Source organism: Rana temporaria, chromosome 7 (assembly GCF_905171775.1).
Source record: "Rana temporaria chromosome 7, aRanTem1.1, whole genome shotgun sequence".
Lineage (NCBI taxonomy): Eukaryota > Metazoa > Chordata > Amphibia > Anura > Ranidae > Rana > Rana temporaria.
In genome coordinates this window covers 13305297-13331074 of record NC_053495.1, presented here as the reverse complement: position 1 = coordinate 13331074, position 25778 = coordinate 13305297, and the positions used below count along the sequence as shown (strand labels likewise).

Here is a 25778-nt window from a genome sequence, read left to right as displayed (position 1 = left end):
ACGAATGCCAATAATGGGGCACCATTCCTTCCACTAATACTATTGATGGGGCACCATTTATTCCACTGACACCAATGATGGGGCATCATTCCTTCCACTAATGCCAATGATGGGGCACCATTCCTTCCACTAATGCCAATGATGGGGCACCATTCCTTCCACTAATGCCAATGATGGGGCACCATTCCTTCCACTAATATCAATGATGGGGCACCGTTCCTTCCGCTAATACCAATGATGGGGTACCATTTCTTCCACTAATACCAATGATGGGGCACCATTCCTTCAACTAATACCAATGATGGGTAAGGATGAGCTCTGGCGTGTTCGCATAGAACACGTGCAGAGCCCGCCAGGAAGTGTGCACGGCGCTGCGCTAATAACAACCAGGGAGACATTTCACGATCCCCGCAGCTGAGCATCGGGACAATGTCTCCCTGGCTGGGCTCTGCACGTGTTCTATGCGAACACGCCAGAGCTCATCCTTAATGATGGGGCACCATTCCTTTAACTAATACAAATGGTGGAGCACTATTCCTCCTACTAACTACAGGTACTATGTCTTTTTTTTTTTTTTTTACTCGATGCTGGGGCATTTTCCACTTCCACTGGCCACTCCAGCCCCTCTAAAGTCTGAAGGACAATAAACCAGCCCTTTGTTTAGAAAGTTTGGGGACCCCAGATCTAGGAACCCCCCCAGCCTGATGGTTCCTGGCCACTGGAAAACACCTATCGATACATAAATAGTGCATTTTATATGCAACTATAGAGATCAGACCAAAATGAGGAAAGAGGGACAGAGGGACTTTGATCAAAATCAGGGACAGTCCCTCGAAATCAGGGACAGTTTGGCGCTATTCCATTACAATTTGGTGCTTGTCAAAGTCGCTCAAATCCTTACACTCATTTTTTTCTGCTTTCAACACATCAACTTCAGGGACAACATGTTCACTTGGTGCCTAATATATCCCACCTCTTTAAGGCTGGGTTTACACTATCTTTGCATGCGGCTCACAGAGGGGTCCGGTGCATCTCCATTCACCGTTTCAGATCCGATTTCAGCCCGAAATTTTGGCATGAATTTGGCCCTAAAATGGACCAAAAGACGCACCGGCTCCTGTGCAAATTCGCACCGACGCCCCAGCGGAGATATGTCCATAGAGAGCCGGTCACAATCTCCTGCTATGCCAATTGCCAGCCTCCAATGCCATTGTAACGAGATAATCAACGATTTTTTTTGTTTGTTTGTTTACAAACTTTTTATTAGGTACAAAATAGTGGTACAAAGCGTGATATCCGATATCAAGAGACATAGGCCTAGATTCACGTAGGGCGGCATAACGTTGTGCGGGCGCAGCGTATCTTATTTACGCTACGCCGCCGCAACTTAGAGAGGCAAGTGCTGTATTCACAAAGCACTTGCGTCCTAAGTTACGGCGGCGTAGCGTAAATCGGCCGGCGTAAGCGCGCGTAATTCAAAGTAGGCAGGTCGTGGGCGTGTTGTATTTAAATTAAGCGTGACCCCATGTAGATGCATGGCCGAACGAACGGCGCATGCGCGCGCATGCTCAGTATCACTTCGTATTTACGCCCAAAGATACGCCGGCTCAATGCCTGTGACGTGAACGTAACCTACGCGCAGCCCCATTCACGTACGACGTACGTAAACGACGTAAAAAGATACGCTTGTTCCCGACGTCCATACCTTGCATGGGCTGCGCCACCTAGAGACCAGCTTTATCTTTACGCCGGCGTATGTCTTCCGTAAACGGCGTAACTAATTGCGACGGGCGTACATACGTTCGTGAATCGGCGTATCTTGCTAATTTACATATTCGACGCGGAAATCAACGGCAGCGCCACCTAGCGGCCAGCGTAAATATGCACCCCAAGATACGACGGCGTAGGAGACTTACGCCGCTCGTATCTTGGCAAAATCTATGCGTAACTGATTCTATGAATCAGGCGCATAGATACGACGGCGGCCATTCGGACTTACGACGGCGTATCTGGAGATACGCCGTCGTAAGTCTTTGAGAATCTGGGCCCTACAGTGCAAAGGTTTTTCCATTGCAGAAAATTATTTCGGCATACACAGTGAGAGATAGAATTACTTATTCATAGTTGTCTAGCATACAATCGTGTTGTTGTTAAAGCGGAGGTTCACCCAAAAACACAACTATGTACCATCCAAACGAGCATACTAGCGTCGGCTACAGTATGCCTTTTTTTTTTTTTTTGCGCTGTACTTACGGTTTAATCCGTAACTTTCGTTTCAGACTCCCGCGGGGAGTCTGAAACGAAAGTTACGGATTAAACTGTAAGTACAGCGCAAAAAAAAAAAAGGCATACTGTAGCTGACGCTAGTATGCTCGTTTGGACGGTAGATAAAGAAATTTTTTTTTTAGGGTGAACCCCCGCTTTAAGATATATATACTTTTGTTTTGTTATTCCTCAGTAATCAATGATATTTTATTTACTTTACCTGTCAGTGGTCATAATGTTATGACTGATCGGTGTATACTTGCTTTTGTTCACCAGGGGGCGATGTTGCACAGGTTAGGTCAATCAATTTTGACTCTCCTGGCCACCAGAGGTCAGTGTTGCTCATTGCAGCGGCGATCTATTCTGACTCCTGGCCACCGGAGGGCAGTGATGTACAGGCATTGGCAGGAAGGGCTCCTCTCTATGGTAAGTGTCAGTTCCAGGCAGCCATGCTGTGTGTGTACAAGGACAAACCCTCTGCTACTATGATCCAGCAGCAGCAGCTCTAGGTATGTCACTCCTATATTTTCCCCTGGTAGAGAAATGGCACTGAATGCAGGTCACATGTTATAGGGACCCTTTGCATTTGACACCCTTATTGAGGTGACATTGCAGCAGCATGCACTGGGGGGGGGGGGGTTGCACAGCCCATATGAAAGCAGATCATCACCCATTTCCATCATTGCATTCCCACCCCCTCCTCCTCCTCTTCCTCTTCCTCGCTCACAATAGGAAGTTGATCTTTTTTAATATTTTTTTTTCCTTTTTGTCACCTTCCGGCACTTTTTGGGATTCTCACCCTAGGCAAGCATGGAGTCCTCCCAGCCCCCGCAGTCATACATCCCAGGAGGCCCTGCGGTGACCCATGCACCGTCAGGGGACTGTCAATTCCTGGTTCTTGCATCCTGATGATGTGCCGCGGCGCATGCGTGTCATTGGGGGGGGGGGGGCTCGCTGTAAGAACCCAGAAGAGACAGCGCCCCCCCCCCTGATAATGTAAATAAAGAAGGTGGCGGCATGGGTCCCAGGATATGGTGGTGGGGCAGGATAAAGCTGGGGTATGTACTGAGAGGATAACCCAGTAAAGAAAGGTTTTTATTTAAAGCGGATGTGCCATGAAAAAAAAATATATAATAAAAGCCAGCAGCTACAAATACTGCAGCTGCTGACTTTTAATATTAGGACACTTACCTGTCCTGGAGTCCAGCGGCGTCTGCAGCAGAGGACGAGCGATCGCTCGTCACCCTGCTGCTCACCCCCCCCCGCCATCCTCAGTGAGGGAACCAGGAAGTGAAGCGCTCCGGCTTCACTACCCGGTTCTCTACGGCGTATGCGCGAGTTGCGCTGCGCCGCTGATTGGCTCCCGCTGTGCTCTGGGAGCCGAGTGTTCCCAGCACACAACGGGGGGAGGATGGGAGGTGACGTTCTGCCCGCAGTTTTCCCGAAACTGTGTGGCCGGAAGTGGGTGCAAATACCTGTCTTTAGACAGGTATCTGCACCCCCCTCCCCCCTGAAAGGTGTCAAATGTGACACCAAAGGGGGGGAGGGTTCCGATCGGCGTGAGTTCCACTTTAGGGTGGAGCTCCGCTTTAAAGAGCGAGAGGAGAGAGCGGATACCAGTGACGGCGTGATCCTCACGCATGCGCAGTAGGGAATCGGGCAGTGAAGCCACAAGGCTTCACTTCCTGATTCCCTCACCGAGGATAGCGGCGGAAGCAGCCGAGGACCGACCGATTGCTCAGCCTCGGCTGCTGACATCGCGGGCGCGCTGGACAGGTAAGTGTACATATTTTAAAAGTCAGCAGCTGCCGTATTTGTAGCTGCTGACTTTTATTTTATTTTTTGGCAGGACTCCTCTTTAAATGTGGTGGTTAAATTAGTATTTGTGACGATGAAGTGACTTGTCTGTACGGACTCTTCCCATTGATGGCCGGTAATCATCACATCTTCTCATTTCTCTTTCTTTACAGTTTCTCTGCAGTTGCCGTTATGATCCCATCAACCTTTCTCGGCGGCCTCCGACTTCTGCGAGCGTCGGCTCCGCGCTGGATGAAGCGCGGGGCAGAGATCACGGCGCCCACATGGTACGTCCGGCCGGAGGATGGGGAATGTTAGAGGAAAGGAAAAGTGTCTCGTGATGCAGTTGTTGAGGAGCGATCGATCGATCGATCTCCCAGCATGCTGTGCTCAGCTGTCATTTTCTATGTAGACCAATTAGGTTGTAGCTTTCAGAATAGCTTTCCCTTGTAATCTCGACGCTAACCCCCTTCCCCTTGTAATCTCGACGCTAACCCCCTCCCCTTGTAATCTCGACGCTAACCCCCTCCCCTTGTAATCTCGACGCTAACCCCCTTTTCTTGCAATCTCGACGCTAACCCCTTCCCCTTGTAATCTCGACGCTAACCCCTTCCCCTTGTAATCTCGACGCTAACCCCCTTCCCTTGCAATCTTGACGCTAAACCCCTTCCCAGTAAGCGGAACAAGGATAGACTTTCGTAGGAGATGTCTCTATAGGAGAGAACCTAAACCCCCTTCCCTGTAATCTCGACGCTAAACCCCCTTCCCTGTAATCTCGACGCTAAACCCCCTTCCCTGTAATCTCGACGCTAAACCCCTTCCCTTGTAATCTAAACGCTAAACCCCTTCCCTTGTAATCTCGACGCTAACCCCCCCCTTCCCTTGTAATCTCGACGCTAACCCCCTTCCCTTCCCTTGTAATCTCGACGCTAGCCCCCTTCCCTTGTAATCTCGACGCTAGCCCCCTTCCCTTGTAATCTCGACGCTAACCCCCCCCCTTCCCTTGTATTCTCGACGCTAGCCCCCTTCCCTTGTAATCTCGACGCTAGCCCCCTTCCCTTGTAATCTCGACGCTAGCCCCCTTCCCTTGTAATCTCGACGCTACCCCCCCCCCCTTCCCCTGTAATCTCGACGCTAACCCCCTTCCCCTGTAATCTCGACGCTAACCCCCTTCCCCTGTAATCTCGACGCTAACCCCCTTCCCCTGTAATCTCGACGCTAACCCCCTTCCCCTGTAATCTCGACGCTAACCCCCTTCCCTTGTAATCTCGACGCTAAACCCCCTTCCCTTGTAATCTCGACGCTAACCCCCTTCCCTTGTAATCTCGACGCTAGCCCCCTTCCCTTGTAATCTCGACGCTAACCCCCTTCCCCTGTAATCTCAAAGCTAACCCCCTTCCCTTGTAATCTCGACGCTAACCCCCTTCCCTTGTAATCTCGACGCTAACCCCCTTCCCTTGTAATCTCGACGCTAACCCCCTTCCCTTGTAATCTCGACGCTAACCCCCTTCCCTTGTAATCTCGACGCTAGCCCCCTTCCCTTGTAATCTCGACGCTAGCCCCCTTCCCTTGTAATCTCGACGCTAACCCCCCTTCCCCTGTAATCTCAAAGCTAACCCCCTTCCCTTGTAATCTCGACGCTAACCCCCTTCCCCTGTAATCTCAAAGCTAACCCCCTTCCCTTGTAATCTCGTCGCTAACCCCCTTCCCTTGTAATCTCGACGCTAGCCCCCTTCCCTTGTAATCTCGACGCTAGCCCCCTTCCCTTGTAGTCTCGACGCTAGCCCCCTTCCAATCTGGACGCTAACCCCCTTCCCTTGCAATCCTGACACTAAGTCGCATGTTAAAATAGCTGACATTCGGACATCTCTGTTCCAGGCAGCCACAGAGGTCCCACCGCCTCTACCCGACCGGCGATGAGTTGTATGAGAAGACAACAGCGACCCGCTTGGAAAGGGACTCCCCAGAAATAATGTTTGTGGAGAGTTACAGCCGACAAGGCTTCATCATCAATGGGAATCAGGTTGTCGGGCCCTGCGCCCTAATCCCCTGTGCCATCCTCCAATGGAATGTAAGTATAAAGACCCCCTTCCCCCGCACTGAGGTAGCCAGAACTAAAGTGCACCTGTCATGTGTAGACAGTAGAAATGGCCATTGTTAGAGGCCACTAAAAATAATTTATCTTGGGGGGGGGGTTGATTTACTAAAGGTAGGAGAGCAATGAAGGAAAGATCTAGGACTATAGCTGGCCATACACCCTGGCCCAGATTCAAGAAGCACTTGCGCCCGCGCAACCGCTTACTTGCTCCGGTGTAACGAGTGCTCCTGATTCAGGAACCTCGTTACACCGACTGCAGCCTAGGATATGACAGACATAAGCCTCCTTATGCCTTCATATCTCGCAGGCTGCATTCTTGCGTTGGCCGCTAGGGGGCGCGGCCATTGTAAGCGGCGTATAGTATGCAAATTGCATACTACCACTGATTCACAAAAGTTGCGCGGGCCCTGCGCACGCAAGGTACGAAGTTTCCGTACGGCAACTTTAGCGCAAGGCTGCTCCTGCTAATAGCAGGGGCAGCCAATGCTAAAGTATAGCCGCCCTTCCCGCTCGTGAAATTTAAATTTCACGTCGTTTACGTAAGTGATTTGTGAATGGCGCTGGACGCTATTCACGTTCACTTAGAAGCAAATGACGTCCTTGCGACGTCATTTGCCGCAATGCACGTCGGGAAAGTTTCCAGACGGAGCATGCGCTGTTCGCTCGGCGCGGGAGCGCGCCTAATTTAAATGATTCCCGCCCCCGGCGGGATCATTTACATTAGGCGCCCTTACGCAGGGCTAATTAGCATAGCGCCCGCGCAATTTACGGAGCTACTGCTCCGTGAATCGCGGGCAAATCGAAATATTTGCGTGGGCGCAGAGAAAAATCTTTGCTCTTTGCCCACGCAAATATTGCACGGATCTACCTGAATCTGGGCCCCTGAATGCAAATAGACTGTGCCTTGCAAGTGCATTTGCTCCACAACTTAGTAAATGAGGGGAAGCTCTGCCGACTTCCATCATCCTCATGTGCAAGAAAAAATGCTGTTTTTTTTTTTTTCCCTTGCATGTGATTGGGTATTCTTTGCAAAATAAAGCTTCACCTCATTTACTAAGCTCTGGAGAATCCCCCCACCAATAGCAATACTGACACTGGTGGTGCGGATGGAGAGTTACCAAAGTGCATTGGACCCAGATGAGGATTTGTATATAAATTTGAGATATGAAGTCTGTTGCTGGATTTGGAGAATAATCCCATTTCTGTCTTGTGTTTAGGTTCTCTCCTATAGAGACATCTCCTACGAAAGTCTATCCTTGTTCCGCTTACTGGTTCCCAGGATAGGTAATGTCTAAATCGGTTTGTAATATTAACACTAAGAGGGCGATTTTTATTTATTTTTTCACATGTGTAATACCTGTCCAGTCCACCTTTAAAATCAATATACACTATATTGTCAAAAGTATTGGGACACTTGCCTGGGGGCCAGATTCAGATACAATGGCGTATCTGTCCGGCCCGTGTAACGTATCTCCGATAGGTTACGCCGCTCTAACTTTGGGCGCAAGTTCTTTATTCAGAAAGAACTTGCGCCCTTAGTTACGGCGGCACGTAACGTATGTGTTGCGGTGTAAGGCCGCGTAATTCAAATGGGGATGTAGGGGGCGTGTTTTATTCAAATGTGTCTTGACCCCGTGTTTTTTACGTTTTGTTTGAACGGCGCATGCGCCGTCCGTAAAATATCCCAGTGTGCATTGCTCTAAATGACGTCGCAAGGACGTCATTGGTTTCGACGTGAACGTAAGTTACGTCCAGCCGTATTCGCGAACGACTTGTGCAAACGACGTAAAATTTCAAAACTCGGCGCGGGAACGACGTCCATACTTAACATCAGCTACCCCTCATATAGCAGGTGTAACTATACGCCGAAAAAACACGAACGCAAACGACGTAAAAAAAAAAGCGCCGGGCAGTCGTTCGTTTAATTCGTTGAATCGGCGTAAATCCTCATTTGCATATTCCTCGCGTAAAAATACGGAAAAGCCACCTAGCGGCCAGCCTGGAATTGCAGCCTAAGATCCGACAGTGTAAGTCACTTACACCTGTCGGATCTTAGGGATATCTATGCGTAACTGATTCTATGAATCAGTCGCATAGATACGACCGGCGGAACTCGGAGATACGACGGCGTATACTCCTGATACGCCGTCGTATCTCTTTCTAAATTCGGCCCATGCACTTTAATGGCATCCCAGTCTTAGTCCGTTCAATATTGAGTTGGCCCCGCCCTTTACACCTATAACAGCTTCAACTCTTCTGGGAAGGCCGTCCACAAGGTTTAGGAGTGTGTCTATTCTTAAAAAAAAAAAACTAAATTGGGATATTTAATATAGTAAGTAAAAAATATTGTGTCTTTTTTTTAATTGTCGCTCTTTTTTTTTGTTTATAGCGAAAAAAATAAAAACTGCAGAGGTGATCAAGTACCACAAAAAGAAATCTCTACTTATGGGAAAAAGGACATACATTTTGCTTAGGTGCAGCGTCGCACGACCGCACAATTGTCAGTTATGCAGTGCTGTATCGCAAAAAAATGGCCTGGTCATTAAAGTGGTTGTAAACCCACTTTTGGAAAAAAAAAAAAAAAATACAACCTGCAAGACAAAGGCATAATGAGCTAGTATGCATAGCATACTATCTCATTATGTAGTACTCCCCTCAGATCAAAGCCCCCGCTGCAGTGCCAGACACAGCATCGGCCGGCGACATGTTGTCCCGGAGTTACTTCCAGGTGTCGCAGCTCTGGCGTGTGGCGGTTTAGGAGATATTTCAAGCCCCTACAGGTAAGCCTTAATCTAGGCTTACCTGTAGGTAAAAGGGGTTGTACAACCACTTTAACCACTTAAGACCCGGACCAATATGCAGGTAAAGGACCAGGCCCCTTTTTGCGATTCGGCACTGCGTCGATTTAACTGACAATTGCGCGGTCGTCTGATGTGGCTCCCAAACAAAATTGACTTCCTTTTTTTCCCCACAAATAGAGCTTTCTTTTGGTGGTATTTGATCACTTCTGCGTTTTTTTTTTTTTTTTTTTGTGCTATAAACAAAAATAGAGCGACAATTGTGAAAAAAAAAAATGCAATATTTTTTACTTTATGCTATAATATCCCCAAAAAAGATGTAAAAAAAACTTTTTTTTTTCCTCGGTTTAAGCCGATACGTATTCTTCTACCTATTTTTGGTAAAAAAAAAAATCGCAATAAGTGTTTGATTGGTTTGCGCAAAATCTATAGCGTTTACAAAATAGGGGATAGTTTTATGGCATTTTTATTAATATATATTTTTTTTTTTTACTACTAATGGCGGCGATCAGTGATTTTTTTTTTTTTCGTGACTGCGACATTATGGCGGACAATTTTGACACATTTTTGGGACCATTGTCATTTTCACAGCAAAAAGTGCTATAAAAATGCATGGTTTACTGTGAAAATGACAATTGCAGTTTGGGAGTTAACCACAAGGGGGCGCTGAAGGGGTTAAGTGTGACCTCATATGTGTTTTTAATTGTAGGGGGCTGGACGTGTGACGTCATTAATCGTGTTTCCCTATATCAGGGAACAGACTATCGGTGACACTGAAACTGTGAAGAACGGGGAAGGTGTGTTTACACTCACCTCTCCCTGTTCTTTAGCTCCGGGGACCAATCGCGGGACACTGGCGGAGATCGGGTCCTGCGGAGCTTCAGACCGGGTTGCGGGCGCACGCCCGCGCTTAAAGAAACACGTACAGGTACGTGATTGTGCCCAGCTGTGCTATTCTGCCGACGTATATCGGCGTTAGGCGGTCCTTAAGTGGTTAAGGGGGGGCAAATCCTTCCGGGGCTGAAGTGGTTAAAGCAGATTAAACAGCACAGTGCTTGTGCTGTGTACTCTAATCCCCCCTCTAAACTATAAAAAAAAAAAAATCTCCCTGAATCTGGCACTTCCTGTATTCCCCCCTGTAAACAGACCACGAAAATCGGGGGATTTCCGCCTTGTTTACCGTGGTCTAATTGCGTCCCACCGTCATACGCTGCTGTCCCCTCTGCTCACCTCTCCCCCCTCCTTCCTGCTTGTGTCTGTCTGTGTCTCTGACTCCTCACTGCCAGCAACTCTTTCATATCCTGGCAGTGCACACTGTACCTTTCTTTTAGAAAAACGAGCGCTGTAAATACCGTTTTAGCACTGTCTTCCGGCCGGTCACGTGACTCTCGGCTGGTTTCCATGGCTACTGCAGGAGAGGCTGAGCGGCCACGTGATCCCTCTGGCTGATGTCAGAGGGAGATCACGGCCCCTCCTGCAGTATCCATCGGAGCTGTACAGCGGCCGCGAGTCATGTGACCGGCCTGAAGACAGCTCCAAATAGGTACAGAGCTCGTTTTTCTATAAGAAAGGTACAGTGTGCTCTGCCCAGGCTCTGGCAGAGTTTGAGTTATATGGGTTAACAAGCCCAGCTCTTGCTAGAGGTTTGAAGTTGGCTGCAGTAAAGATACAAGCCATATGATGTCTGATATCCGTCTTATCTCTTCCCGCAGAGATCCTGGTTCTGGGCACCGGCGACCGTGTAGAAAGACTGGATCCAAAACTATTAAAGATAATGAGAGAGAACGGGGTGGCTGTGGAGGTTCAGGACACGGTGAGTATCTGCAATCATTATGTCCATTAAAGAGGAACTGCACATTATGTGTAAAAAAAAAAACATCTTTACCATTCTGAAGCTTCTCTCTAACCACGTTGCATATTATTTTATATATACTGTACTTGTCAAGTACCTGGGGGGGATGTTTTACTATCCAAAAATAAAAAACAAGAAGATTTAATAGATGGAAAGATTAAAAAAAAAAGACTGAAGGTCCGCTTTAACCACTTCCATACCGGGCACTTACGCACCTTCCTGCCCAAGCCAATTTTCAGCACTGTCGCACTTTGAATGACAATTGCGCGGTCGTGCTACACTGTACCCAAATTTTTTTTTATCATTTTGTTCCCATAAATAGAGCTTTCTTTTGGTGGTATTTGATCACCTCTGCGGTTTTTATTTTTTGCGCTATAAACAAAAGAAGAGTGACAATTTTAAAAAAAAAACACTATTTTTTACTTTTTTATTTAATAAATATCACAATTTTTTTTAAAAAAACTTTTTTTTTCCTCAGTTTAGGCCGATACGTATTCTTCTACATATTTTTGGTAAAAAAAAAAATCGCAATGATCATATATTGATTGGTTTGCGCAAAAGTTATAGCGTTTACAAAATAGGTGATAGATTTATGTCATTTTTATTTTATTAATTTTTTTACTAGTATTGGCGGCGATTTGCAATTTTTTTTTACTGTCACCGTGACATTGCGGCGAACACATCGGACACTTTTGACAGGTTTTTGGCGCCATTCACATTTATACAGCGATTAATATGCACTAATTACTGTATAAATGTGACTGCCATTCAAGGGGTTAACACTAGGGGGTGAGGGAGGGGTTAATATGTATACCTGTATTGTGTTCTAACTGTGGGGGAAGGGGGGGTGACCGATCTGTGTCCCTATGTACAAGAGACACAGATCGGTCTCCTCTGTCCCCTGACAGGACGTGGAGCTCTGTGTTTACACACAGAGCTCCACGTCACTGCTCTGTCGTTACCGATCGCGGGTACCTGGTGGACATCGCGACCGCCAGGCACGCGCATCGGCATCTCGGGGACGCTCGCGCGCCCCCCAGTGGCCGGAGGAATACAGGACGTCAAAAGACATCCTGTTGAATATTCAGAGTCACCGTGAAGCCGTCATTTGACGATGGCCCGGTGCTCAAGTGGTTAATGTGCAAAATAGGATTTTGTACTCGCCATTAAAGCGGAACTTCAGTCATTTTTCATCTTTTCGGCTATTAAATCTTCTGCCCTTGTTGTTGTTTTTATAACTTTGGATAGTAAAACACATTTTTTTTTTCTGCCAGTAAATACCTTATACAGCCCACTTCCTTTTTTTTTGTCTGGTCATTAGCCTAGGCTTATGACATCATGCACAGCTCTCTCTTACTCTCGTGAAAGTTTGTTGGGGGAGGGGTGAGTGAGTCAGTCAGTCATATGAGAGGGCCAATGAGAGCTGCCTCTGTGTAAATCCAGGAAGTGAACAGGCAGAAGCTTCAGCTGCCCACAGTTAAAATGGCTGCAGCCAGACTCAGTGGAGGGAGATTTCTGCAGCATATTTGGCAAGTACAGAATCACAGTATATATAAAATATGCAAAGTGGTTGGAGGGAAGCTTCAGAATGGCAAAGATGTTTTTATTACAAATTATTGGAGCAGACTGCAGTTCCTCTTTAAATTGTTTTATTGGAGTTCCTTGAGAAACACAGACAGTCTTGGTTCACATTACTGCGATGAGATTATACTGCGACTTTGCATATTCCACCGAGCCAAGTCACACTGTAAATCACACCGTGTGGCATTGATTAGAGCGGGCACCATTGAAAACAATGAGATTTCCCTTGTCATGGGGACTTATTTGTGGAATAATTAATGGTCCCACCAAACCATTGCTTTGGTACCTGCAGTTGGATTTTAAATTGTGTCTCAGCTCAACTTGGCACAGACAGGTTGTCATGGGAAAGTCTCTCTCTCCCCCCCCCCCCCCCCGGAACTCCACACAGTAATGTGAGGCTTTCTCCCTGGTGTGGTGTGTCATGCTCGTCCCCTCCCTTGGACTACAGGAGAGTCGGGATGCTCTCTACGTTACAGATGAAAGGAGCTGCGTGTTAGCATCCTGACTCTCCTGTAGTCCAAGGGAGGGGGGAGCACGACACTCCACACCAGGGAGAAAGCCTCCCATTACTGTGTGGAGTTACAGACAGAAGAACAGGAAGTGAGGATTTCTCAGAAGAAATAAGGACATTTAAAAGCAAAATGGAAGGATGAGGTAAGTGAAGGAGGACTGCACTAAGGTAAAGGAAGCTATTTAGGGGGGGGGGGGGGGGGGGGGAGGAATTGTATCTTTACAGCCCCTTTAAAGAAAATGGTCATGTATTCAGCCTTGTCCATCTACTATTACAGCCTCAAGGTTGTGTTGGAGGCACGTTAGCTCTCCTTGTTATATCCTGGACAGTAGGGTGACTATGCCTCCCTGTACGGCAGTGTTTCTCAATTCCAGTCCTCAGGCCCCCCCAACAGGTCAGGTTTTCAGGATTTCCATTATTTTGCACAGGTGATTTGATCAGTTTCACTGCCTTAGTAATCACCACAGCCTTTGCATCTGAGGGAAATCCTGAAAACCTGACCTGTTGGGGGGGCCTGAGGACTGGAATTGAGAAACACTTGCTGTATGGCAACAGATGAAATTGGATATGAACACCATATGTAATGTGAATTTATTATGATTGGTGAGAATTCTACACTGCAGTTTATCCCATCTTTTCTCTGTAATGTCTCATGATTGGTAAAACTATTTACTAACCTTCCGTTTTCTTCACAGCCCAACGCTTGTGCCACATTCAACTTTCTTACTAGTGAACGACGATTAACAGCAGCCGCCTTCATTCCAGTCGTCAGAGACTAGAAGCTCATATCATTTACAAGCCATTTTGCAATGCTAAAAAGAATGGACCCCCTAAGAAGCAAAACTGACACATGAGTTCTGTTTGATGGAAGTTACTTGGTAAAACTGCAAATTACTGAGAAGGTGTCTCGTTAGTTTTTGGTATCTATCGTCAGGACTCCTGTAGAAAAGGATCAAAGCTACTTGGACAGCTTACTCCAGCGCTTGGTGGCTATAGGTTTTTTTTTTTCTTCTTTTCTCTCTGAACCTTGTTAGAAGGGCACCTACTGTCCATACATAGAGGCTTGAGAATGGGGTCTGATCCAAGTGAACAAGAACATTAAAAAAAAAAAATGTATCAGTCTCAATTCTGAGGACTCAGTTTCTGAATTCTGCATTTTGTGTGTTCTTGCCTTGAACTTTTAAAGTAGCACAAAAAGCATCCAAATATAAACCACTTTACATTTTGGATAGAGACTGTGACCAGTGCCTCAAGGATCCTCCATTGGAATATCAACTCCATCAAAGGGGGAAATCCTCTCACTTCCTGTCTTGATGAGCACCAAGCCATTGCTGTGAGCTGGAAGTCTCCCCACTGGGGACCCCAAAACAAATACCAGAAGCCTGGCTGCAGGTTAACATTTACATACTCTATCCCAGTATTTCTCAATTCCAGTCCTCAAGGCGCCCCCAACAGGTCACGTTTTCCCTCAGATGAAAAATGGCTGTGGTAATTACTAAGGCAGTTAAATGGATCCAATCACCTGTGCAAAATGGAAAGACTGAAAACATGACCTGTTGGGGCACCTTGAGGACTGGAGTTGAGAAACGCTGCTCTATCCAAAACTGGATTTCACAGAAAGACCTGTCAGAATATAGAGGTTATCTATTTATGGTGAATGTACAACTATTTTATACTTTGTTGAATATAGGAGAATTTTTTTGCAAATAAACTGAGAACAAAAAAATCACTAAAATTGATACTTTTATTGTAAAAACAGCAGGCACAGTAGTAATTGGTGCTCAGTAACGTGATTTCCTCCGAGTACCCAGAATCCTTTGAGAGTAGCATGGATGAGGGTAAGGCGGCTGCAGCTGGAAAAGGCTCCACACACAAGGCATGCGATGATGGCGGCTGCTACATTCTGAACGGTGGGTGGTGATGTGGCTCAGCAGTGTCAGAACAATCTCTTCTCATACCTGTAAGTGTTGACATATTGGTTTAGATCACAAAAAAAAAGCACATTTTTTTTTAAATATGCCATATACTTAAATGGGTATTAAAATGCACCTTCCTGTACTCTACTTCTTCCAGTAAACATTTCAGCACTGTATTAACCAGATAGACACCTACCGCAGATATACTGCGCCAGGGCAGTGCTATTGCACAAAACAACATACCTTTACATCATTTTGTGCAATAGATACTGGGGGTGCATGCGCATTGGATCAACGGGTCCGGCAGACCCGATGTCCGACGGCCACCTGTGATCGCTATCCAAAAAGAGACAGAACGATGATCTGCCTATGTAAACAAGGCATATCACCATTCTGACAGGGATGAAGATAGAGATCATGGGCCAGATCCACAAAGACCTTACGGCGGCGATACGCCGCGTAAGTTCTACGATGCGCCGTCGTATCTTTGTTTTGTATCCACAAAACAAGATACGACTGAATGTGGGCTAGATCCGACTGACGTACGTCTTAGTACGCCGTCGGATCTTAGGTGCATATTTACACTGGCCGCTAGGTGGCGCGCTTCCGTTGATTTCCGCGTAGAGTATGCAAATTAGCTAGACACGCCGATTCTCAAACGTACGTCCACCCGGCGCATTTTTTTTTCGGCGCAACGTTACCCCTGCCTCTGAGGCGTACGCAATGTTAGGTATGGACGTTGGGACAGCGTCGAATTTTCCGCCGTTTACGTAAATCGTTCGCGAATAGGGCTTTGCGTAATTTACGTTCACGTCGAAAGCATTGACTATTTGCACTGGGATACGTCCACAGACGGCGCATGTGCCGTTCGTAAAAAGCGTCAATTACGTGGGGTCATACCAGATTACCATACAACACGCCTACTTTGAATTACACGGGCTTACGCCGGCAGATTTACGTTACGCCGGCCTGTATATGGGAGCAAGTTCTTTGTGGATACCCTAGGAGCCACTCTGATTTACGGCGGCGTAGCGCATACGAGATGCGCTCCGCCCGCCTAAATATACGCCTGTTTTTGTGAATCTGGCCCATTGTGTTCCTGCTAGGCAGGAACACAGATCTGTCTTCATCCAATCAGACCACCTCCCGCAGTTAGCAAGCACCTCCTGGGCACACACAACCCTTTGATCGCCCCCGCTGTTTAAATAAAATAAAAAATAAAAAAAAAATATCTGTGTCACCCCCCCACCCCAAAAAAAATGTACATTTAACCCTTGCAGCAAAGGGAAAGCCCTATTGCAGTGATGGCGAACCTTGGCACCCAGATGTTTTAGAACTACATTTCCCATGATGCTCATGCACAGTGTAGTTGAGCATCATGGGAAATGTAGTTCCTAAACATCTGGGGTGCCAAGGTTCACCATCACTGGCCTATTGCAATTTTTATTTCCAAGTCCTTGGATCAGCAGCCAAACAATTTGAATTTTTTTTTTAACATTAGATTGATGCTCATTTTGTCAAGGGGAATCGGGTATTTTTTTTAAAAACGAAGCAGTACTTACCGTTTTAGAGAGCGATCTTTTCCGCCGCTTCCGGGTATGGTCTTCGGGACTGGGCGTTCCTATTTGATTGACAGTCTTCCAACAGGCTTCCGACGGTCGCATACATCGCGTCACGAGTAGCCGAACGTCGGTGCGGCTCTATACGGCGCCTGCGCACCGACGTTCGGCTACTTTCGGAAAATCGTGACGCGATAGATGCGACCGTCGGAAGACTGTCAATCAAATAGGAACGCCCAGTCCCGCAGCCCATACCCGGAAGCGGCGGAGAAGATGCATCTCTAAAAACGGTAAGTATTGCTTCGTTTTTAAAAAAAAATACCCGATTCCCCTTGACAAAATGAGCATCCATCTAATGTTAAAAATGTACATTTCCGGGCGAACCTCCACTTTAAGTAAAAGGTTCAGCAGCGACAGTAAAAGGTTCAGCAGCGACAGTAAAAGTTTCTTCCTGGTTTTCTTTAAATCTAGCAAAGCTTCAGAAACGTGAATACGACCCATAGATCACATACAGAGCTCGGTCACCAGAACACACACGGCTACCACATGACAAAGGGAAGGAGACTTACGAATGGAGTCCATGCACGCCTCCCTCCACCTGTGCAGACCTGGTCCTCTTCTCAAACTTCAGCTCTCCCGAAAACATCATCGCCCTACAGGAGGCAAAGAAAAAGTGTATGGCGATATGGCTCAGCCTACATTGCGATATATCCAGGTATTACAAAAGGACATCTGTAATCTGCCAGGCTTCTCCTGGCCCCAACAGCAAGAATGCATTAAGAAAAAAAAAAACCTTCTGCCTTTACAACTCCTTTAAGGATTTATAATGCAAAACTTTTTTTTTTTTTTTTTTTTTTTTAATATGGTTGCTGTACAATACATTGTGAAAGGTCAGATCTGAGGAGAAGGGGTCAGATCTGAGGAGAAGGGGTCAGATCTGAGGAGAAGGGGTCAGATCTGAGGAGAAGGGGTCAGATCTAAGGAGAAGGGGTCAGATCTGAGGAGAAGGGGTCAGATCTGAGGAGAAGGGGTCAGATCTGAGGAGAAGGGGTCAGATCTGAGGAGAAGGGGTCAGATCTGAGGAAGGGGTCAGATTGAGTACTCCCCTTCTACACAAGCCATTGGAAGTTTCCAACACAGCAGACATTTATGTTGGGTCCTTAGTGCGGCTCGCTCACGTACCTGAGTTGCGTTAAGCTCTTGGCGCCTATATCCTGGCAGGAGTGCTGGATTCCAGCAATCAGATAAGGAACAAACTTGTGAATGGATCCTTTGTCTTGTATGGCACCGGAAACTCCCTGAGCAACTTTGATCTTGTCGCACTCGCTGCAAGAGAGGGAAAGGTGTAAGCAGAGAGGACAACATTGATGACACTGCTCTGTACCAATCAGCATTCTCCATTACGCTCAGATTAAATAAAAAATGGCCGAGGTCAGGATAACCTGCGGCACACCGGCTCTGAAGACACTAAAAGTCCCAGCATGGCATTGTGGATTTAAAGCGTTTCCTGCAAGGGCAGCCACAGCTTTACTGTTTTGAGGGCTAGTGCTTATTCATCCTCCACGCAGAGGCGCTGTTTGCTGCGTGTGCATCCACCCCAGAGCGGTGTGCAGGCAACCCTTAAGAGGTGGAGGCGGATGCAAGGACAGACATGGGAAAATCTGACGTGGGCAGAAGCGGGGGCTCGGATCCAAAACCCAGACACCGTGCTCCTGCCCCCCTGTCAAATTTTCACATGCGACCATCAGTGTAGCCACTGCATCTGAATCCACTTCTATAGGCTGTCTGCATACAACCCTGAGGTGGATGCACATGCAGCAAAAAGCCGCTCAGCACAGAGGATTGGGTCTCAGCACCCCTCTGAATGATACTAAAGTCTCAGGGCCAGATTCTTGTACAGCCGCGTAAAATTGTGAGGGCGTAACGTATCTGATTTATGTTACGCCTCCGCAACTTACAGGGGCAAGTGCTGTATTCTCAAAGCACTTGCTCTGTAAGTTGCGGCAGCATAGTGTAAATCGGCCAGCGTAAGCCCGCCCAATTCAAATTTGGATGAGGGGGGGCGCGTTTTATGTAAAACTACTGTGACCCGACGTGATTGACATTTTTGCGGAACGGCGCATGCGCCGTCCGCGGAATTTCCCAGTGTGCATTGCTCCAAAGTACGCCGCAAGGACGTCAATGGTTTCGACGTGAACGTAAATGACGTCCAGCCCCATTCACGGACGACTTACGCAAAACGACGCAACTTTTTCAAATTTTGACGCGGGAATAACGGCCATACTTAACATTGCTACGCCGCACTTATGCCTCATATAGCAGGGGCAACTATACGCCGGGAAAAGCCCAACGTGAACGTCGTAACTTTACTGCGTCGGCCGCGGGTACCTTCAGGAATTCGCGTATCTAGCTAATTTGCATACTCAACGCGTAATGCGACGGAAGCGCCACCTAGCGGTCAAAAAAAAAAAAAAAAAATGCAGTTAAGATCCGACGGCGTAAGAGACTTACGCCTGTAGGATCTAATAGATATCTATGCGTAACTGATTCTAAGAATCAGGCGCATAGATACGACGGGTCGGATTAGGACTTACGACGGCGTACATGCCGCTGCGCCGTCGTAAGTCCTTTCAGAATCTGGCCCTTAGTTTTTTTTTCCCCTTTAAAAAAGAACATATCATACTTACCTGTTCTGTGCAATTTTTTTTACACAGACCCGCCCGGATTCTCTTCTTCACAGGTCCCTCTTTGGCTCTCCAGGCCCCTCCCTCCTGCCCCAACAGCAAGCAGCTTGCCATGGGAGTGCACTCAAGCCAAGCCGCTACCCTGTGTCTATTCAGACAGGGAGCATGTGGCTCGACCCCGCCCCGCTCTCTTCATTGGCTCAATGACAGCAGCGGGAGCCAATGCCACCATGCTGCTGTTCCAGCCAATGAGGGGAGTCCTAAACAGCTGAGACTCTTGTGCAACATTGCTGGATCGAGATGGGGGGCTCAGGTTAGTATGGGGAGAGGGGGGGGGGGCTTTTGCACACAGTCAGGTTTTTTTTATTTTTTATCTTCATGCATAGAATCTAAAAGTGCACCCCTCACCTGAAATATCTCTTTTGGCTGCTCACGTTCTTGTCCATTGCGTCCAGAGAGCCCATGCCACGGTACTTCTTTAACCGAATGCCATCCGAGAAGAAATATTCACCTGGTGATTCTGTGGTCGCTGCCAGCAACGAACCCATCATGACTAGAAAACCCCCCCAAAAAAAAGTGTTAATGATGGACTATGACATTTAAACTTCAAACAAAACTCCTCTATCCCGTTACCCTAAAGAAATCTTTTAGGTACCAAATCGTCCATTAAATGGGATTTTTGCTTTACAGGGCTAGATAGATTAGGCTTAGAAAGTGGCAAAGAGAAGGATTAGAGTTAGTTTTTGCCTAAAACTTCCACTTTAACCACTTCCCGCCCGGTAAATTGACATCCGGGAAGTAGTTCTGTAATCCTGACTGGACGTGGGGGCGCGCATTGCGGCGATCGGAGATGCAGGGTGTCAGACTGACACCCTGCATCTCCGATCTCAGTAAAGGGCCTCCGGCGGAGACTCTTTACCACGTGATCAGCCGTGTCCAATCACGGCCGATCACAATGTAAACAGAAGGCGCCGTTGATTGGCTCTCCTCGCGTCAGACGCGAGTGAGGAAGAGCCGATCAGCAGCTCTCCTGACAGGGGGGGGGGGTTCGCGCTGATTGTTTATCAGCGCAGCCCCCCCTCGGATGCCCACACTGGACCACCAGGGAAGGGGGCAATAAAAAATAGATGCCAATCAGTGCCCACAGGGGACTGACTGGCAACATGGGCACTGACCGGCCATAATATGGGATTAAAAAAGTGATGCCCAGCAATGCCATCAGTGCCACCCCTCAGTGCCCATCCGTGCCACCTATGAGTGCCCATCAGTGCCCGTAATCGAAGAAGAAAAACTTACTTATTTGCAACAAAAAATAAAAAAAATTACATAAAAAAAAATTACATAAAAAAAAAATAAAAAAAAAATTATTTAGTTGTTGCGCAAACAAAACAAAAATCGCAGAGGTGATCAAATACCACCAAAAGAAATCTCTATTTGTCGGAAACAAAATCATAAAAAAATTGTTTGGGTACAGTGTAGGATGACCACGCAATTGTCATTCAAAGTGCGACAGCGCTGAAAGCTGAAAATTGGCCTGGGCAGGAAGGTGCGTAAGTGCCCGGTATGGAAGTGGTTAAAGTTAGAAGCACAGCCTGCATAAGTAATAAGCAAATATAACTGTAAAGAATTCAGGACTACAGAAAGAACCATTAATGGCAAGATTGAATGCCAACATCTTATGTATCTATTGGGCATGGAAGATGGGGGATTTAAATAGGCTCTTCCTAGCTTAAAAGGGTTACTAAACCCAGGACTCTGCATTCTCTATATCTGGTCTCCCACAGTACACAGAACATGGAAATGCAATTATTTCAGTAAATATAAACTGCTAAATACTGTCTTGTCACTTCTATCAGTGTCTAGTTAAAGCTTGTAGGAGGAGTTTTTATTCTCCCTCGATCCTCCATCTGGCCCCGTGCTGATCACATGCACTCGCCAAAGAAAACCCCCCCAAAAAACTCTCTAGCAATAAACAGCAACCTGAGCATGTGCAGCCCGTCCCATGGCTCTGTAAATATCAGGTTACTTTTTTGGAGACAGTGGAAGAGGGAGGATCGGAGAAGACAGGATCAAACAGCTTTTATTCACAATGCAGAGGATTAACCCCTTAGGCCCCACAGCGAGTGTAACAAGCATGCTTTACTGCATATACACACTGGCCCAGATTCAAGAAGCACTTGCGCCCGCGCAACCATAGGTTACGCAGCGCAAGTGCTTACTTGCTCCGGTGTAACGAGTGCTCCTGATTCAGGAACCTCGTTACACCGACTGCAGGCTAAAATCTGCGCGGCATAAGGCTCTTATGCCTCGCAGATTTTAGGCTGCATTCTTGCGGGGGCCGCTCCCATTGTGTATCAGCGTGTAGTATGCAAATTGCATACTACCACTGATTCACAAGCTTGCGCGGGCCCCGCGCAAGCCAGGTACGGAGTTTCCGTACGGCTACTTTTAGCGCAAGGCTGCCCCTTCTAATAGAAGGGGCAGCCAATGCTAAAGTATAGCCGCCGCTCCCGCGACGTGAAATTTGAATTTCACGGCGTTTGCGCAAGTGAAACGTGAATGGCGCTGGACGCCATTCACGTTCACTTAGAAGCAAATGACGTCCTTGCGACGTCATTTGCCGCAATGCACGTCGGGAAAGTTTCCCGACGGAGCATGCGCTGTACGCTCGGCGCAGGAGCGCGCCTAATTTAAATGATTCATTTAACTTGCGCGCGCCCTCGCAATTCACGGAGCTACTGCTCCGTGAATCAAGGGCAGCGCAAAATATTTGCGGGGGCGCAGGGCAAAATCGTTGCCCTGCTCCCCCGCAAATATCACGCAATTCTACTTGAATCTGGGCCACTGATTTTACTGTTGTGGGTTTAGTAACACTTTAAGCAAGACTACCTTGAGGAAGAGCAATCCTTGCTGACCTAATGTAGAAAAACTGCCTGGCTGTCATACTGGTCCCTGGCTTACCAAAGGCCAGAACCTCCGAATTGCATATTCGTCAGCAACTGCAACTACATCAGTTATTCCAAGGCAAAGCAACCCCCCCCCCCCTTCCAAAAAAAAAAAAAAAGAAGCTCATTCTACTCACCTGTGGAGGCACCAAGGGCAAGAGCCTTTGCTATGTGTCCAACATTTTGGATTCCACCATCAGCAATGACTGGGACACCGAATCTTCTGGCGTATTCTGAAACCTTGTACACCGCTGTGGCCTGGGGCCTGCCGCACGCCAGCACTGCAACATGGACACAGAACAGAACAATGTCTCCGCTCTTTAATGTACATCAACAGACTACAAACTAGCACAAAGCAACATAACAGAGACTTGTGTATCTGGGCTTCTTTGTCTATATCGGTGTTGGGTTTAGATTGGTTCTGATCAGTACAGGCTGAAGGGACCTTCCAAACAGTATGCGGACTGAATGCAGTCTTTTTTGCCTGGTACCATATAGACGGCAAGTGTACATCCTGAAGTCTGGACTCTCATGGAAACCTGCAAGGACAAAGTTAGAGGGGCCGCCGCGGGGCAGATCCAGAGGGGCCGCCGCGGGGCAGATCCAGAGGGGCCGCCGCGGGGCAGATCCAGAGGGGCCGCCGCGGGGCAGATCCAGAGGGGCCGCCGCGGGGCAGATCCAGAGGGGCCGCCGCGGGGCAGATCCAGAGGGGCCGCCGCGGGGCAGATCCAGAGGGGCCGCCGCGGGGCAGATCCAGAGGGGCCGCCGCGGGGCAGATCCAGAGGGGCCGCCGCGGGGCAGATCCAGAGGGGCCGCCGCGGGGCAGATCCAGAAAAAAAAAAACCAGGCCAACCATAATGCAACTTTAAAAAGTCAGCCATAGCAATTTAAAGAGTTCTGTCCTCACAGGTTCCCTTTAAAGAAAAAAATTCAGGTATGGATATTTTTACATAGTTACATACCTGTGGTATCAGTGATCGCCACTAGCTTCTGGGTCCCATACCAAGTGTCTGCCCTACTGCATTGTGAACACAGGAGGTCAGCCACTAGGCATGGACGCCAATTGGAGAATACTTTCCTTTTTCTCAATGAACTCAAGGCTTTCTCTGATTGGACGAGGTGGAGAGCAACAAGTCACCTCCATGGGGTGGATTCATGTTGTCTGGCCGATCAAGAGTCCTGCGACTCCTTACAACCCCTCCTGCCCTGCAACTGTTCCTTAATACATTTTCCCAGGGTTCAGCTTTAAAAGAATTTGTACACAGACCTTTCCCTAGAAAAAGGGTCTCAGGGAACATTTCTGGTGCCTCCTATCCTACAAAAACCACATTTAGATCAAACGGCTTGACTTTTGTTTGGCCCATCAGCCTCTGATTCAAAAACACAAATACACATCACATGTGGTTGGATGAAAAACCGTTGTGCGTTGGGTACAGTATTATGTACATTGCTCAGTATTCACCGTCAGGTTTAAAGTGAACCCATTACACACAGAGCAGAAGCATTGCATTATAGCCCATCAGTATTATGGGCAAGCCGTCCACCACCCCATCGCTTTGGTCATGCTCCTGGCAAAACACAGTACAGTATTGACCTAAACATACAAAAATGGATTCCCCACTGCATGCCTGACAGGTACACTTTAACCCATTTAAAGTTAGCACCGTGACACGAACACATGCAGGGTTAGTAAATGAAGGATCCGCAAAAAACAGGAGCAAGATGAAAAAATGCTGACATGTCAAAGTCTGTGGGTTTCCATGCTCCTCAGGCAAGGCAATGTAAACCTGCACTGGAAGATATGGATTCTGCCATTGTTAACCTGCTTACCTGTAAAATCCTTTTCTTGGAGTACATCACGGGACACAGAGCAGCCATATAGGTAGATTCAGGTAGGGGAGCGCCAATTTGCGGCGGCGTAGCCTAGCGTGTTTACACTACGCCGCCTTAAGTAAGAGAGGAATGTACATGATTCTTAAAGCACTTGCCTCCTTACTTAGGGCGGCGTAGTGTAAACGCGGCGGGTGTAAGGGCGCCTAATTCAAATGGGTTGGAGGGGGGCGTGTTTAATGGTAATGAGGCTTGACCTCACGTTTTTGAAGTTTTTTGGCTACTGCGCATGCGCCGGGCGACTACATTTCCCAGTGTGCATTGCGGTTACGTACGCCGCACAGGCATATTGATTTCGACGAGGACGTAAACAAACGTAAATCCCGATTCGCGGACGACTTACGCAAACGACGTTAAAATTTCGAATCTCGCGGCGGGAACGGCGGCCATACTTTAACATTGTTATTCCACCTAATAGGTGGAATAACTTTAGGCCTCCTAAGGCCTTACGGAAACGGCGTAAAACGACTGCGGCGGCCGGGCGTACGTTCGTGAATCGGCGTACAAACTGATTTACATAATCTACGCCGACCGCAATGGTAGCGCCACCTAGCGGCCATCCAAAAAATTGCAATCTAAGATAGGACGGCGCAAGCCGTAGTATCTTAGAGATGTTTAAGCGCATCTCTGTTTGAGCATACGCTTAAACATAGGTCGGCGTAGATTCTGAGTTAGGTCGGCTTATCTACTGATAAGTCGGCCTAACTCTTACTGAATCTACCTAATAGTATTTTACTATGTGGGTTATAGGCCACCTTCAGGTGATGGACACTGGTGCAATCAAAAGACAGGAAGTCCCTCCCTAATTAACCCCTCCCATCCAAGGCGTACCTCAGTTTTTGTAGCCAAGCAAGAAGTATCCCAACATGAGGGGAGGGACCTTTGTGTCCCGTGATGTACTTCAAGAAAAAGGTTTTACAGGCAAGCTGTTATAAAAATCCTATTTTCTTTATCGTACATCACGGGACACAGAGCAGCCATAGTAATTACCAAGTGGAACATTCCCAAATCAATGCGTTCTGAGGGGAGGGAGACAAATAAAAGCAGGCCACCATCAGATGCGAGGACCTATACTGCTGCCTGCAGTACACTGCGCCCAAAGGCAGTATCCGTTTGCAGTCTTGCATCCACCTGATGGTCGTCGGTGCATACATTCACTAGAGTCCAAGTTGCGGCCTTGCAAATCTGAGCCATAGAGGCTTAGTGATGCACTGCCCATGAAGCACTTACTGCCCTGGTAGAGTGCACTCTAACTTGAAAAAAGAAAAAAAAAACTCTTCTTTTCAACCACAAGCCTGAATAACAACCTGACGAATCAATTTTGAAATAGTTGATTCCAACACTGCCTGAACTTTCAACGGAGCCCTTCTTAGCACATCTTGAACCGTGACCAACACCTCAGACATTGGCAAAAAAAACTGGAGGTACTCCCTGGATGAGAGGGGTTATACAGGGAGGGACTTCCCGTCTTTCATTGCACCAGTGTCCATCACCTGAAGGTGGCCTATAATCCACATAGCAAGTACTATGGCTGCTCTGTGTCCGTGATATACGATAAAGAAATGCTAGTTGCCTGAGCATCTCTGGTTTTTAGTCATTTTTGAATCCTTGAACAGGAATAAGCACTCAATCCATGAAGTTAGAATTCTTAAGCAGCCTACTTGTTCTAGGCCAGAGACATGGTACTGAAGCCAATGAGATCAGCTTGACATTTGGGCTACTGGGATTTTTCAAGAGAGGTCAGAGTTGGCAGCCTCCATATTTCTATCCTCACAGATTCACTTTAAGTATGATGGGGAATTTGTCAATAGTGGGAAATGTGATGTTAGTAGGGGGTGGTACCCATGATAGTAGGTGGAAAAAATACGATTTTTGACTTACC

General features: G+C 47.4%; 2 protein-coding genes across 3 annotated transcripts in view; one reads left to right on the top strand and one right to left on the bottom strand.

The window, feature by feature from the left end:
* The first annotated feature begins 2661 nt into the window (after window positions 1–2661).
* Window positions 2662–14025, top strand: NDUFAF3 (NADH:ubiquinone oxidoreductase complex assembly factor 3). Its single transcript, XM_040358924.1, has 6 exons — window positions 2662–2774; window positions 4236–4349; window positions 5941–6133; window positions 7378–7444; window positions 10671–10771; window positions 13598–14025. Exons 2-6 carry the CDS (start codon window positions 4255–4257, stop codon window positions 13679–13681), a joined length of 540 nt encoding a protein of 179 aa, XP_040214858.1. The 5' UTR covers window positions 2662–2774; window positions 4236–4254; the 3' UTR covers window positions 13682–14025.
* Window positions 14026–14628: 603 nt separating this feature from the next.
* Window positions 14629–25778, bottom strand: part of IMPDH2 (inosine monophosphate dehydrogenase 2) — a 33896-nt gene continuing 22746 nt past the window's right edge. For both annotated transcript variants that reach the window (XM_040358922.1, XM_040358923.1), the window contains 5 exons: window positions 22144–22287; window positions 19470–19614; window positions 17560–17703; window positions 16947–17030; window positions 14629–14860 (listed from right to left, as the gene is read on the bottom strand). In XM_040358922.1, the coding sequence (XP_040214856.1) occupies window positions 14839–14860; window positions 16947–17030; window positions 17560–17703; window positions 19470–19614; window positions 22144–22287 (539 nt within the window). In that variant the 3' untranslated portion in view covers window positions 14629–14838. The remainder of the gene's footprint in view (window positions 14861–16946; window positions 17031–17559; window positions 17704–19469; window positions 19615–22143; window positions 22288–25778) is intronic.

What these genes read in the sequence shown, in the direction of transcription:
- NDUFAF3 (XM_040358924.1), top strand. Translation starts at nt 4,255, where the DNA reads ATGATCCCATCAACCTTTCTCGGCGGCCTCCGACTTCTGCGAGCGTCG. An exon ending in GAGATCACGGCGCCCACATG is followed by an intron (nt 4,350 to 5,940) that starts GTACGTCCGGCC and finishes TCTCTGTTCCAG; the next exon opens with GCAGCCACAGAGGTCCCACC. An exon ending in CTGTGGAGGTTCAGGACACG is followed by an intron (nt 10,772 to 13,597) that starts GTGAGTATCTGC and finishes TTTTCTTCACAG; the next exon opens with CCCAACGCTTGTGCCACATT.